Source organism: Uloborus diversus, chromosome 5, assembly GCF_026930045.1.
Source record: "Uloborus diversus isolate 005 chromosome 5, Udiv.v.3.1, whole genome shotgun sequence".
Taxonomy (NCBI): domain Eukaryota; kingdom Metazoa; phylum Arthropoda; class Arachnida; order Araneae; family Uloboridae; genus Uloborus; species Uloborus diversus.
In genome coordinates, this window is record NC_072735.1 from 33,931,605 (window position 1) to 33,945,516 (window position 13,912).

Below are 13,912 nucleotides of genomic sequence, written 5' to 3' on the forward strand. Positions count from 1 at the left end.
TTACAAAGAGATAAGAGATATTGTTACCAATTTGATGCTGGACCTCGATCTGAAAATTGTTAATGTGTAGTAATGCAACTGCAGAAGCGTTTAACTCGAAGAATATTACTAAGCAAGTTGAATGAGTAGAATTTTTCCTTTCAAGTGAGACTGCGCGTATTGGCTACTAACCATTCACAGACCCAGTATTTGAATGGTTTTGCTTTTTCGTTTAAAATTTGTATTGCTGTTTTGAACTAGCATGAAGTTTCATACTAGTTTTGTGTTTGAATTCATGTCAAAATCGTTCAGTTTCTTCGTTGAAAAAACCTAATGGCCGATTCAAATAAAGTATAACTTTTAAATTGCAAAGATTTGTTAATTTTGGTGCAGGTTGGCTAACTTTTGTCTGTAAAAATTAAATGCAATTCCTTCAAAATATTTCTTTTTTAGTTTCAATTTGAATTTTTGATATGTAATTAAATTAGTCAAAAAATATTTTGAAGGCAATTTAATTTCCGATCTTTAAAAATTGTTTTAAACACGTGTCAATCGCTGCAGCAAACATTTACTGTGTCTCAAGAAAATAACTAGAACCTTAAACTAGAAATTACTAGTGATGCCAAATCAGAATCGCGGCCATTTGGGGCTCGTGATTCTGATCATATTCTGTTGCTATGTTCTTTGTTACAAGTCCAAAACTATAATCTGGAATGTTCCGAAACAGACAACCACCTTCATTCAGTATTAAGAATGGTTGTTGCACATGTGAAGCCAAATAGTAAAAAATTCGTTTTAAAAAAACAACTGGAAACTTAGCAATAAAAAATAGGCACGTTAGGCAAACAGCAATATTAAAAAACTTGTAGGAATGACTGAAAGCAAAAGTGAAATAAAATAGGCATATAGGAATGATAAAAACACAGTGCAACAATAAAATAGGCTTGTAAGAACAATAACAACTAAGTGCAATTATAAAATAGATTTGCAAAAACGATAACAACAATGTGCAATAATAAAATACACTGTTATAACCAGGGGTTCCAGACGAGTGAATATATTCCCCCTAAGGTGAAAGCATGGTACCATAAGGTACAATACTGGCCAGGAAATAGAGCAGAGGAGCCAAAAGAACATGCAATCACAGAAAGACTTGCTGCGCATGCGCTTTTGTCTTAGACATGCATTCAACCACTTCAATATGGCGGACAAATGGTGGTTGCATTTATGTGTCTTTCACATTGAATGAAGTACACTATTGGATTAAAACACAACTTTTCTAGGATTAATTATCCGAAATAACAAGTAAGTACAGTTTTTGATCATTTTGTAGCTTTTAGGGCTTTCAAGCATAGTTAAAAGTATTTAAAAGGGCATTTACTGCTTTTCAGTTACCGTTACTATCGTTTAGGTTCAGTTTATTGTTACTGTCGTGAAATTTCCACTATTCAAAACGTTACCGAAAATATCTATCATTATTTTCTTGAGTACTCGATAAGCAGCATTTAATCACCAAAATAACCAGCTAAAATTTTCAATAATCAACAAGTGAGGACCAGAACAAAAATGATTCTTGTGCTTCGTAGGATATAACAGACTTAGCAAGCGAAAACGTAAACAGCAAAAAAAAAAAAAAAAATCTTTCTCCGTCTGGCTTTTTTTTTTCTTCCTTTTTCATTCAAGTGTTTGAATCATTTCCTGTTAGCGGTTAATGTCTTGATAGCGTTAGAAGTTTCTTTTGGTTTTTAAACTATGGAAAAACTTCTTGTGCATTTTATTTTGTAACTCTTAAATAACGTTTATGAAACGATTTTGTTTATCCGTAACTTTAATATCCCAGAATATTTTTTGGCTCTTCGTGTAAATAATTCATAAGTACCTCTATACTTCATTTTCGACACGGGTCAGGTTTGAGTAAATGTATAATTTCTCACATTATTTAAATAATTACTCGTCTTTAAATTATAACATATTTGTGACAGCTCTTTGATACCAAGTGAGGAGTAGATATTTATTATTATATTAACTTTTAACGTTACTTTTTAAATAAAAAAAAAACTCATCAGAACGCCGACTTTTTTCACACGTTTTTAACAGCCCCCGAGTTATTATTATTATTATTTATTTTATGAATTTTTAAGAAAACGATTAAGATTTCATTGGTCCGAAGAGTTTTTCATTTGCTTTTACCGGCCCGTGGGTCAAAAGAGACCAACACCAGAAACACTGAGTTAGAGCACTATCAGATAAATTAAAGGAATGAGCACTTCTTAACTATGTTGAAAACTCTGAAACATGATCAAATGCTGTAATTACAAATTTTAATCATTTCCAGTACTGAGTTCAATGTGAAAAATGTCCAAAACGTAGACTATCATAAATCAAAAGAAAACTATTAAAAAAAAAAAAAAAAACACACACAACTGTATTCAAAAACGGACACAATACGGGGGAGGGGGGAGGAGGATCTACAGTAAGGGTGTCATTTCTCTCTCTGAAGGTTCCTTTTTTTTCACCCCGGCTGCCTATTTTTTAAAAGGTGCCTGTTTTTCACTTTCACCCTATTTAGAGGTGCCAATTCGGCTCCGTATTGGGTGTCGCTGGTGTACAAGCGTTTCTCCCCTGAAAAGTGCCGAATGCATCCTTTAGTTTTAACAGTATAGATATAATCACGACAAAGTAAAAATATAATAGGCATGTAGGAATGATAACAACAATGTGCAATAATAAAATAACCATATAATTATGAGAACAACAAAGTGAAATAATAAAATAGATATGTAGGATTTGATATTAAAAAAAAAAAAAAAAAAAACCACGCACAATTCTTTGTTTTAATTTTCTTTCCTTTTTTTCTCCATCGTATCCAGAAAAAATGAAAACATATTTTAATTTCATATATTTTTAGCCCGCGATATTCAACCTAATATGAGGTGCCTCTCGAAACAAAATGGGCTCTACTGCTGTAGACAAAGCTGTTTCTCATTTACTGTTCGAACTCCAAATGATACTTAAATGGTAAATTCTGTTCTGGGAATAAATGCAAAAAAAAAAAAAAAAAAAAAAAGAAAGCATACATTTAACTATCAGGAAATGAAATACGTGTTGAACACTTAAGCCATGAATTTCATTAGTTCAAAAGTATTGATAAAAAGTTATCAGAGCTAAATTGCCTAATTAAGATTCCACTAGAGTAGAAAAATGCTTTGAGAGAATCATGGAACATTCGAATAATGAATTATCACCGCAAGAGATACTTTTCAAACTGTAAGCATTTACAGAATTTTTAACGCTTAAAAAGCCATTGCTCAAATCAACTAAATCCAAGCCATGACACTGACAAGTCTCTGAAAAATTAATTATGCCTAACAGTTTTGAAATATTGAAATATATTGTTTTGCTTTGTTGCGATTCAAATTAGTATGACATACTGAAATGAAAAAATTAATCTATTTTCATTTTGTTACAGGCAGAGTACGGCCTGTCAGACGAGCAAATTGCCGGTAAGTGGAAAATAATTTTATCCCCTCTTGCTTGTATCAAGTAAATTTTAATTTCACTGAGATCGAAGAAAAAATGTCAGTTCTTTTTTCTTAAAAATATTTTTGTTGAAAAATTTCAAATAACAAAATAAGAAAATATTTTTATGGAAGTATTTTGAAGTGTTTTGCACACATGAGAAATCTTTAATTTCCAAATCGACAAGAAATTATGAAATTATACTAAGAACTAGTGTACTGATTTGAGGAGGGAATGCTCGGGAAGTAGATATTTTTGATTGATAACATAGCACCCTGAAATATTTTAAAAATGCTATAGCAAAACCACCAGTTTGAAGTATCCAAATGTAGCAACAAATTTGGGATAAAAATTTCGAGCTAACTGTAGTGACTAAATTTGTGACGGAGGGAAGATTTCAGAAAGAACATTAAACTAGTGTACGGATTTGAGTTTGATTTGTGGAGGGAATGCATGGGAAGTAGATACTTGATTGAGTAGATACTTGATCTGAGTTGATTGATGGCATAAAACAGTGAAATATCTAAAAAATGTTCAAATAAAATGACAAAATCATTACTTTCAAGTATCCAAATGATGCAACAAATTTAGGATAAAATTTTCGAGCTCACTATAGCGACTAAATTTGTGATGCAGAGAAGCTGTCAGAAAGAACGTCAAACAAGTGTTGTTGATTTGAAAAGGGAATGCATGGGAAGTAGATATTGTTGATTGATAGCATAGCACCCTGAAATATCTAAAAATGCTTAAAAAAATAATAAAACACCAGCTTCAAGTATCTAAATATAGCAACAGATTTGGGATAAAATTTTCGAGCTAACTGTAGCGACTAAATTTGTGATGCAGAGAGGATGTCAGAAGGAACGGCACCTTGTTTTTTGCACGAGTACTACGGAAGTGATGTTTTTAAATTGGAATAATTCTTTTAAAATAAACTGTTACATATACGTAAAACAGTTAAAACATTACCCATTGATCTACTGTAAACCCTTAATATTAAAACTGCAACTGTAAATAAAACTAAACCATAAGCATAACAAGCAAACTAAACTGTCCTAGGAAGGTAAACAGCAGTATCTAGTTTTTTTTTCTTTCTGCATTTTTCTCATTTATTTTACTTTAGTTTAATTACTTGCATATTTGGTTTACGCTGCAAATAAAGCACGCAAGAAACGTCCAGTTTCCTCATTTTACGATTGTTTGTGGGGAATCGAAAAATCGTTTTTTTCAAACGTCTCAAAAAAAAAAAAAAAACATGTTTATAGATACTGCCGTTTACTTGTCTAAGGCAGTATATTTTTCTGTATGTGAACAGTAAACAAATTTTAGCATTTGGCGCAAACAAACATTTTTCAATAATTAAAACTACATTGCAAATTCGTTTGTTTTCGGGATCCAACACTTATTTTGGTGTCCCCCTACTTTTCAACGACACAAAATTTCCTACCCACCCCCCTTTTTTTTCAGTTTTAAACCCATCATTTGAGATATTTAAGGGGGAGGAAATTTTAAATGTCGTCGAAAAGTAGGGTAAACCCATATTTTGAATGACTAACAAAATGTTTAAATAATAATAGATTGTTCAAAAGAGCACTGATAACTTGAATGCAGTTTTTTTCTTTTTCCCCCATCAACGTAGAAAATTCTTTAATGCTTCAAAATACAAATTTTAACAGTAGTAGTTCATGAGTGTCATAACTTTTAACGCAACATCTACGCAAATATTTTTGAAAGCAGATTAATGTCTTTTTAAAATTCATTCATGACTTCCGAACACATAAATCAAGAATGTCCCCTCGGATGATAAATGTTTTCGTAGGACTTATTTTTCGTTTTCTTTCTATGTTTTATAAAACGAGTTAATTAAACATCTTCAAGATCATTTTCGTTGATTAAATTTTCATCGAATTTTGAAAGATCATCAAGAGTGAGCTATTACTTAGATGGCTGGTTCCTATGCTTTTATTTATTTATTTATTTTATTTTTTTGATGTTTTCGTACATTCTATAATACATGCGTTTCTTACAATGGGGAGATCACATCCCATTTTTAGTTTTTTTCTGGCGGAAGTTTCTCATATAAATAATAGCCGATTGTCGGTGTAACCCGCGTGTTTCAACAATGAAACTCGCGCCACGGTGTGATAATTTGATAATATGTTTTGGTAGAGTTTGACATGCAGGGAAAGGCTTTATTGTGACAAGGCTGAACTCAATTCGGTAACTTAAATGTTTTACTGGTTTTCATTTTAGGAAAACGAAGAAACTAAAAGAATTATAAAACGCTATCTACTGGAGTTTAGGGTTCATCCACTGGTGTTGGGGTTAAAATTTCAACTATCCCAGTATCACCAAACGGAAAATTGCTTCGTTCAAATGTAGAAACAATTTTCAACTGCCATACCTAGACGGGCGATTTTGTAGTTAGATAATGAAGCGAAGAGGATGTTGTATGTTATTTCTGTAAAAATGAGAAGAAAAAAACTTTAACAAAGCACGCATTGTTTAGAAAATACTACAGAAAGTTTTGTCACAAACCTCAAAATTTCATTAATTTTATCCAAAAATTACGTTAATTTGAACCTTATGGATTATAGATTATTTTGATGTAAACATACTTTTTTAAATGTATCAGTTTCAAGACGAAACTTCAGGAACATGAATTTCTTCTCTAGTTTTTACATTGATTAACTTATTTCTCTTGCTTTTGTCTCGAGAAAAATACTTTTGTATTTGATGATGCACCTTTTCGTATGATTGATGATTTAGCAATAGTTAATCCTTTGTGCACTATTTAAAATACAGTTGTATGCTTTATTTTAAGGTAAAAAAAATTCTTAAAACCGAAACATTTCTTTTTACATTCGTTGTGTTAATGACCGCGTTGTATTTCTTGATCAATACCGTGTTAAAACTGATAATGTGCTCGCTACCTTTATTATTAAAAGTAATGAAAATTGACTTCGGTGTTTCGTAAGCGTTTCCTTTTTATATTACCGCCTTCCAAATATTTTTCTAATCCATCAAATAAAAAGTTTGCCTCTTTTAGTATTTTTTCATTTTTCTGCTCTGCAATTTCACCTTTGTTAGGGATCTTAAGTCTAGAACAACTGTAAGAAAACTGGAGACAAGAAACCTCTCATATAAACTGAGAGTATCTTCATAATAGTTGAAATAAACTTAACTATCAGCGTGAAGGCAATTTCAGTGTCTCGCCAATTTTGCACCCATGTTACGGTTCCACGTTATGATAATTTCGTATCTCGTCAATTGGCTTGTGCCCATGTTACGGTTTCACGTTAAGATAATTTCGTAATTTACTCGTCCATCTTATGATAATTTTGTTCTTAAAATTGGAATAGAAAAAGAACCACATCGAGTTTTCGAAAAATCGCTTCAAGGTGCACACCCCCAAGCTACAAACTAACTTTGGGCCAAATTTCATGAAAATCGGCCTAACGGTCTAAGCGCTATCCGCGTCACAGAAATCCAGACATCCAGGCATCCTCAGGACATAGAGACTTTCACCTTATTAGTAAAGGTAAAGAAGATTAAGAAAACAAAATTTGCAATTTTAGGAAATATTTTAAGTGACCTATGTAGTATGATTTCAAATCATTTCAATTTTTTTTAAAGAATATTTGTTTCTTATTCTTTACATTCTTAACGATGAACAATATGCTTTTTGGCGAAACATACAATTTAAAGCAAATACAGAGTACAAAGGTGTTTAAATGTATCTAGAAAGATTCGAAGAGATCTGCTAGAGATTCAATATTTACCTTCCACTTTAAAATATGACTGCTGCCTAGGGTGTGAATTCTCTGGATGTACTTTGCCATTTTACTTCTAAGATGTAGCAGTTAAAGGTGCGAAGGAACGAGGGCGTCATGTATAAGAATTTCTTTTTACATTTGAAGAAGCTTTTTAGTAACTCATTTTAAAGTAAAAGTCGGAAAGTAGGAAATAAAAGTTAGAAATTTGTCACTCTTCAAACAGTTTTTCTCTGATGAAGCATGAAATAGAATGCTTCAAGACTGACAAAAGAATAGAAGAAATTGTGATAGAGCTCCCCGAAAGAAGGAGATTCTTTTTCGTTTTCAACCTCTCCAGGATAGAAGACAGAAAGGAAATATTCTAAAGTTTTCGTGCGAAACTGCCAGAAGTTTATTTAAATTTCAGGGGAAGAGATAACAATAAGAGTGCTAAAATATAAAGAGTATTTTAATTTTTTGGTTTTAAATTTGCATATATATAAGTTCTAACAAATGAAACTAATAGCACGAGTGCTGCAATTTAAATTTTCCCGTTTGTATGAAAAATGTGTATTTCTGTGACAGCGGAGAGAGGGAATTAAGAGTGTTGAAAAAAAATATGTCTTGTAAAGTGTTAACACAGCTATTTCATTTCTTATTTTCATATGTCAAGGAAAAGAACTGTATATGAATAAGTAACATATAGCTAATCACTAATTCGAGAAAAAGCATAATTTCAAATTTCGAAGGCAATTAAGGGCTGTCCACAAATGATGTCGCACTTTTTTTTTTCACATTTTGACCCTCCCCCCTCTCCTGGCCACCAAATGTCACACTTCATCATACCCATTCTTCCCTTTTGTCACATGTCACGCTACATTTCAATTCCTGCAATTTTTTTCTCCCACATAGTATTCAAAGATACGTTTTCCCCCCCTAGGTTAAGTCGAATTTTTAATTTTAAATGTACTATTTTTTTATTATTCATTTGCAAATGTTGATCTGAAAATGTGTTTGTTATAATTTTTGAATTTCATATTTTATTTAAACTTATGTATAATGTTTTTGAGGATAAATAGAAAAAAAAACAATTTTTTGGAAAAAAATATGAATTTTTGGTAAAATTATATTTAAATGTTTTTTTTATTTGAATAAATATTCTTGTGGTATATGTGGGGTTTAGGTCAACGTTTTATCAGCAGAAGCTTCGAGTTTCTCAGAAAAGTTTTTTTTTTTCATTTGGCCTAGTATTACAAGTGCTGGTCCATACTTTCAGACACAAGTTAGCACGGGTTGCCGTTGTTCATAAAATATGAAACTTTTTTTTTTTTCACACTTTTTTGACATAAGAGGAAAAATATAAGAGGGCATGCGACTTGAAAATCCGACTTACATTTTTTGTGGGACACCCTAGTGTGTATGCTTTTTTATTTCTCTATTTTTTAAAAAGTAGCGAAGTAGCGACTACGTTTCAAAAGTAGTTTATAGTTCGAAAAAATTTCGAACTATAACGAAAAAAATAGTTTCGAAAAAAATAGTTGTAGTTGTAGTTAACTACATTTGTAACAAAGTAGTTGTAGTTTGCTGCGAAAAAAATGTAGTTTTTCTAACCACTGCTTGATTGGAAATGCTCAGGCAATGATTCGCTCCACTGTTTTATTTGTGAAGTAATTTTGAATTAGAAGTGGAAAATTCAAGTTTGAGTATGTGCCCTTTTACCTAATATGAAAGTGAATGAGTGGATACCGGCGAATAAGGGATAAGTTCCACTGTGCAGTAAAATACCTGGCGAGAAATAAGGTTATGGATATACACCGTTTAAGTGGGAAAACCAATGTTTACGTATATTTTAACAGCAGATATAAACCACTTCGAGAAGAAAGAAATTTATTGGTCGATATATTAAAGATTCTGAAAACGAAAAAAAAAAAAAAATCCTAAAGTGGATACAATCCGTTTCGAAAGTAAACTTCCCAATTGTAATAACAAGAATATAAAGAATCATCGAAATCGCACCCAGTTGCTCGATCGCTTGTTAGAAAAATCTTCATTAATAGAACTTCACTAAATTATTCACTCTTCAATTTACGCTGACGCACTTTGGTGGTCGTGCCCATCCCGTAATGTAGATCTAAACCACTTTGAGAAGAAAGAAATTTATGGGTCGATAGGGTTTATATTAAAGATTCTGAAAACGAAAAAAAAAAATATCCTAAAGTGGATACAATCCGTTTTGAAAGTAAACTTCTCAATTGTAATTACAGCAATATAAAGAATTATAGAAATTGCTCCCAGTTGCTCGATCGCTTGTTAGAAAAATCTTCATGAAATGAACTTCACTCAATTATTCACCCTTCAATTTACGCTGACGCACTTTGGTGGTCGTGCCCATCCCGTAATGTTCCCTTTGATGAAAGACCCGGATATTCCAGATCAGCAAAAGCAAAAGGGAAACGCGATCCTGACAGCAATATTCTAAGACCCTGATGGCAGATCACATAAAGGGAAGGCAAGAATCGGAAATCTGAAAGATGATATCGAAAACACAAAGAAGGGAGGAAAAACTTTCTTTGTTCATTGATTTCACTTGCCTTCTGGTCAGGTGATAAGATCGTTTCAACTTAACTTTTTGGCAGCGGATATTTCGTACTGGGATAGAAGATGGTAAGATTGATGATACTATGGGCATCCAATTGTACTCTAGCAGTTTCATAAAACCTGCTGGGATATTATTTTTGGCCTGAATTTTTCCAAATAAGATTTGATATGCTTTTTTCGTATTTTATTATTGACTATTTTCTAGGACAATAGAAAAGCAAAATGCATTTTTTTTAAATAAAATAAATCAATTGCAGTGGGTTTAATGTTCCTTGTATTTATCGATAAATACGTAAAGAAAGCAAAATGAATTCACGACTATATTAAAATATTGACACAATACATTTGGCATTTAATTGTGTTTACATTTTTTTCCCCATATTCTAAGTGAAGCTAAACACTTCTGAAAAGGTAGGAATAGTCATTTTTTTTTTATATACTTACAATTTTATCGCCAAAGGCAACGAACATTTTCGGGGCAAGATATAAAGAATGCGCAAGATAAATTTTGCGAGATTTTTTTTCTTTACGAATATTATATCTTTCGGATTTTGAGGGGACAATTATTAGTCCTGCGAGGGTACATATTGACTTTGCTTGTAAGAGCTTAAGTCGAATACTTTATGCTACATTTATGTACTTTTTAGATGTATTTTAAAACACAGCGGAAACCAAATAATAAGCAAGTTTGTACAACAAAGGTGCTAAAATAGACGACAAAAAAATGAAGTATCGAAAAATTTGGCAGATACTGCTGTTTACCTACTCAGAACAGCGCTGATGCTGAATTGCAGTTCCCCATAAAATAAAATCCAACGTTCTGATATGCTACCGCTGGTAGATTAAGGGCAGTAACTGAAAATGTTTCAATTTTTTTTTCACTTTTATCATCTATTGAACGTTAGATTTATCGCTCAAGCTTGCCTATTTGGTTTCAGCTGGGGGGGGGGGACACTAAAAACACGTCCAATTCCGTCAATTTCCTATTAGCATTGAATCCAAAATTTCTTTCTTCAACTGTCTTAAAAATTCAGTTCAGCAGATACTGCCATTTATTTACCCATAGTAGCATAACGAATTGTATAAGGGCAACCCTGGATAACAGAGCTTAATTTCTATGTGAACTCGCTCTCAAACTTCGTTTTTTCCTTTTTAACTTTCAGAATTCAGACGGTATATATATGCTTTAACATGTGAATATATGCTCTCACGTGTAAAAAAAAACTTTGTAATAGGTTATAGAGCACCAGCACTTTATTTTTAGAAATTAGGCCCTGGATTGTAACCTGAAACAAAAATAATATTCTCAGGAACAACCCAATATTAACTATATTTTCCGGGAGATAAAAACAAGAGATCATTTGCAAGGATGGACATGCTTGAGGCGCGGCAAATTCTCAAAATAACATCGCGTCTTTTATTCTTCGATTAACAACATCATAATCGACGTAATTATGAATCTGATGCAAAGTCTCTTGAGCCCGATAAAACCGATAAATCAAACAAGCAGTCTATAATTTTGAGTTCTTTGTCTAACACTCGGAGAAAATATCTTTTCCACAAACCATTAATCGTTAATTAATCAGTAGGAAACATTAAAGAACTATTACTTGAAGTGGGTAGGCATTGTGTATCGGTGTTTTCCTTGATAAATGATGACAGAACACTCATTGTGACAAGGCTGATCAAGAAAAGGTACTCAGACGATATAAAATGCTTAGTGTTTTAGATTCGCTCAGAGTGAGTCTGAATTAATAAAATCCTGGTTAAATCAACCCAAGCTAAATCGTTGAACCAACCATTCGCATTTCTTTAAATAAGAATTGTGGTTCTTTGCTACATCATTGATTCATATGATGTCATCATTATGCTACATTTAGCATTTAGAAATTTAGTCTCTAAGCATTGTTCGATAAAATATAGGCAAGTACAATTTTGCTCAGAATAGCTTTTGCTTGATCTGCGCAGCTTTTTGCTTGAAGAAAAATTTAAAATTAGTGGAAAAGTCTGTTGTTGAATAGAAAATTGTAAGGAGCAAAATATGTCCTAATGACTATGGTGAAATTTGTTATGTCAGAAGAAACATTATTAATAGCTAAAGGGGGAAAAGGTCAAAATTAGCGATCGCCAATGGTCAAAGGGCGACTAAATGAAACGAAAAAAAAAAAAAAAGTCATTAAAAAATCATTTGCTAGTCATCGCCGTATCTCCACCTAAAAAATAAATTAACGACCCTAAAGTTTACCATAGGAATCAACGATTTTTTTTTTCCAATAATAGTGTGGCACAAAAACTACATAAAATACATCTTATCTTCAAAATACGAAACAGGCATTAAAAAAGAAGTATTTGCATGGAAATTAAAAAAGGAGGAGGAAGGGAGATGCGAGCATCTTATGCGTATCAATAGCTTGGTGTTTGAGAATTTAAATGCTTGGCTTAAAAAGGGGGGGAGGAAGGCAAAATGAGAAACATAATTTTAAAAAAAAGTTGAACTTTAAGGGAGTCCGGGACACATTTTGAAAAAAAAAAACTATTAAACATTTGAGAGTTCTGAAATTTTTTGCACTGATTCACCATCTGTTTAATAAGCAAAGTCATAACATAAATATTTAAAAAAAATATTTAAATTTAATTAATTTTTTAGGGTTGCTATAAATCGCTAAAACGCAAAATATTCTTCGTCAATTTTCAATTTTTTTTTTCAAGAAATTATGCCCAAATATCTAAGTTTTCATTTTTATTTGGCGATTAAAAAAAATTTAATTCAATAAAAAATAGAAAATATTTGAAGAAAAATTTCGAAAAATTCGAGGATACTATATTTTTAAAAAAAATCATATTTCTTGAAGTAAACGTTTTTTTTAATTTGCCGAATAAAAACTAAAGCAAACTGTTTGAAAACGATTTGCTCCGAATTTCATTACATTATCTTTATCGGTTCTTGACTTATAAGAGTTAGAATGCAAAAAATCGGGAAAAATTGCATCATGGAGAAAAGTTTTAAAGTTACAAATAATATTAGGTAAATGCATGCAACAAAAATAATCTTTTGTTCTAATTAAGATAGAAATAAGATTCAAACGTCCTTTTTAGAGCAGAAAAAAATTATATAATAAAAAAATGATTGCAAAATTTGACGATTTTCGTGTTTCGGACCCCATTAAATTGAGAAAGTAAAAAAAAAAAAAAAAAAAAAACAAGATTTAAATATTGCTACGAACTGCGCAACAAAAATATTTCAGTTCACAAACCAATGCGTACTTTTGACAACAACATCCATGTTAAATTCAATCAATCAAAGAAATGACATCTCAAAATTTTAAGTAGTCGGAAGGAATTGAATGATTTTTATCTAAAAATCAAATACGGAACAAATTAATGTCTCAAATTTTACAACATCCTGCACATACCATTGTGATGTCGACAAAACAAAAAAGCAATTTTAAGAAAATACATTTTCCGAAAACCCTTTTCGACCACCATACCCGATCATTAATAGTGTTCCATTTCCTTCCAGGCTTCTTCATACATTACTATTTATTGTGTATCAAAAACAAATCTTATATCTCATAATATTTCAAATTAGCGGAGTACTGTTGTATAAGATAAATAGTAGCGCGTGGTATCGATAAAAATAATAAAAAGTAAAAATAATAAGGAAAACGGTATCAATGTCTATTTACCGTGTTGAGATACAATTCTATTCTTTTCATTTCTGAGGAGATCGATTACAATAACGTTTGTCGAAGCACATAACAGATATCATTTATTACTAATGGTTTTGTAAGATATATCGATGACATCGGCACGGAGCAACTGAAATCGATTGGCGAACTTTCTAAAACATTAAATCAAATATACGATCAGGGGATTTCGCTCTATGTTTGCATTTTATGTTCATTACACATTCATATTTTGCTGTTCCGAAGTTTTTATGTTTTTTAAATAGCTTTCTTGAACTATTTATCTTTCTTAAGTCTTTCTTGCATTTGAAATATTATTCATGTTTTTCAAATGAGTTAATAGAAGGTGTGTTGGTTTTTCTTTTCGTCATTGGA

General features: G+C 31.6%; 1 protein-coding gene across 2 annotated transcripts in view; it reads left to right on the forward strand.

Annotated features, from left to right (window-relative positions):
• The window catches only part of LOC129223381 (calmodulin-like), a 311,700-nt gene that overhangs the window by 129,994 nt on the left and 167,794 nt on the right, over positions 1-13,912 (forward strand). For both annotated transcript variants that reach the window (XM_054857962.1, XM_054857961.1), the window contains exon 2: positions 3,449-3,482. In XM_054857962.1, coding sequence (XP_054713937.1) covers positions 3,449-3,482 — 34 coding nt within the window. The remainder of the gene's footprint in view (positions 1-3,448; positions 3,483-13,912) is intronic.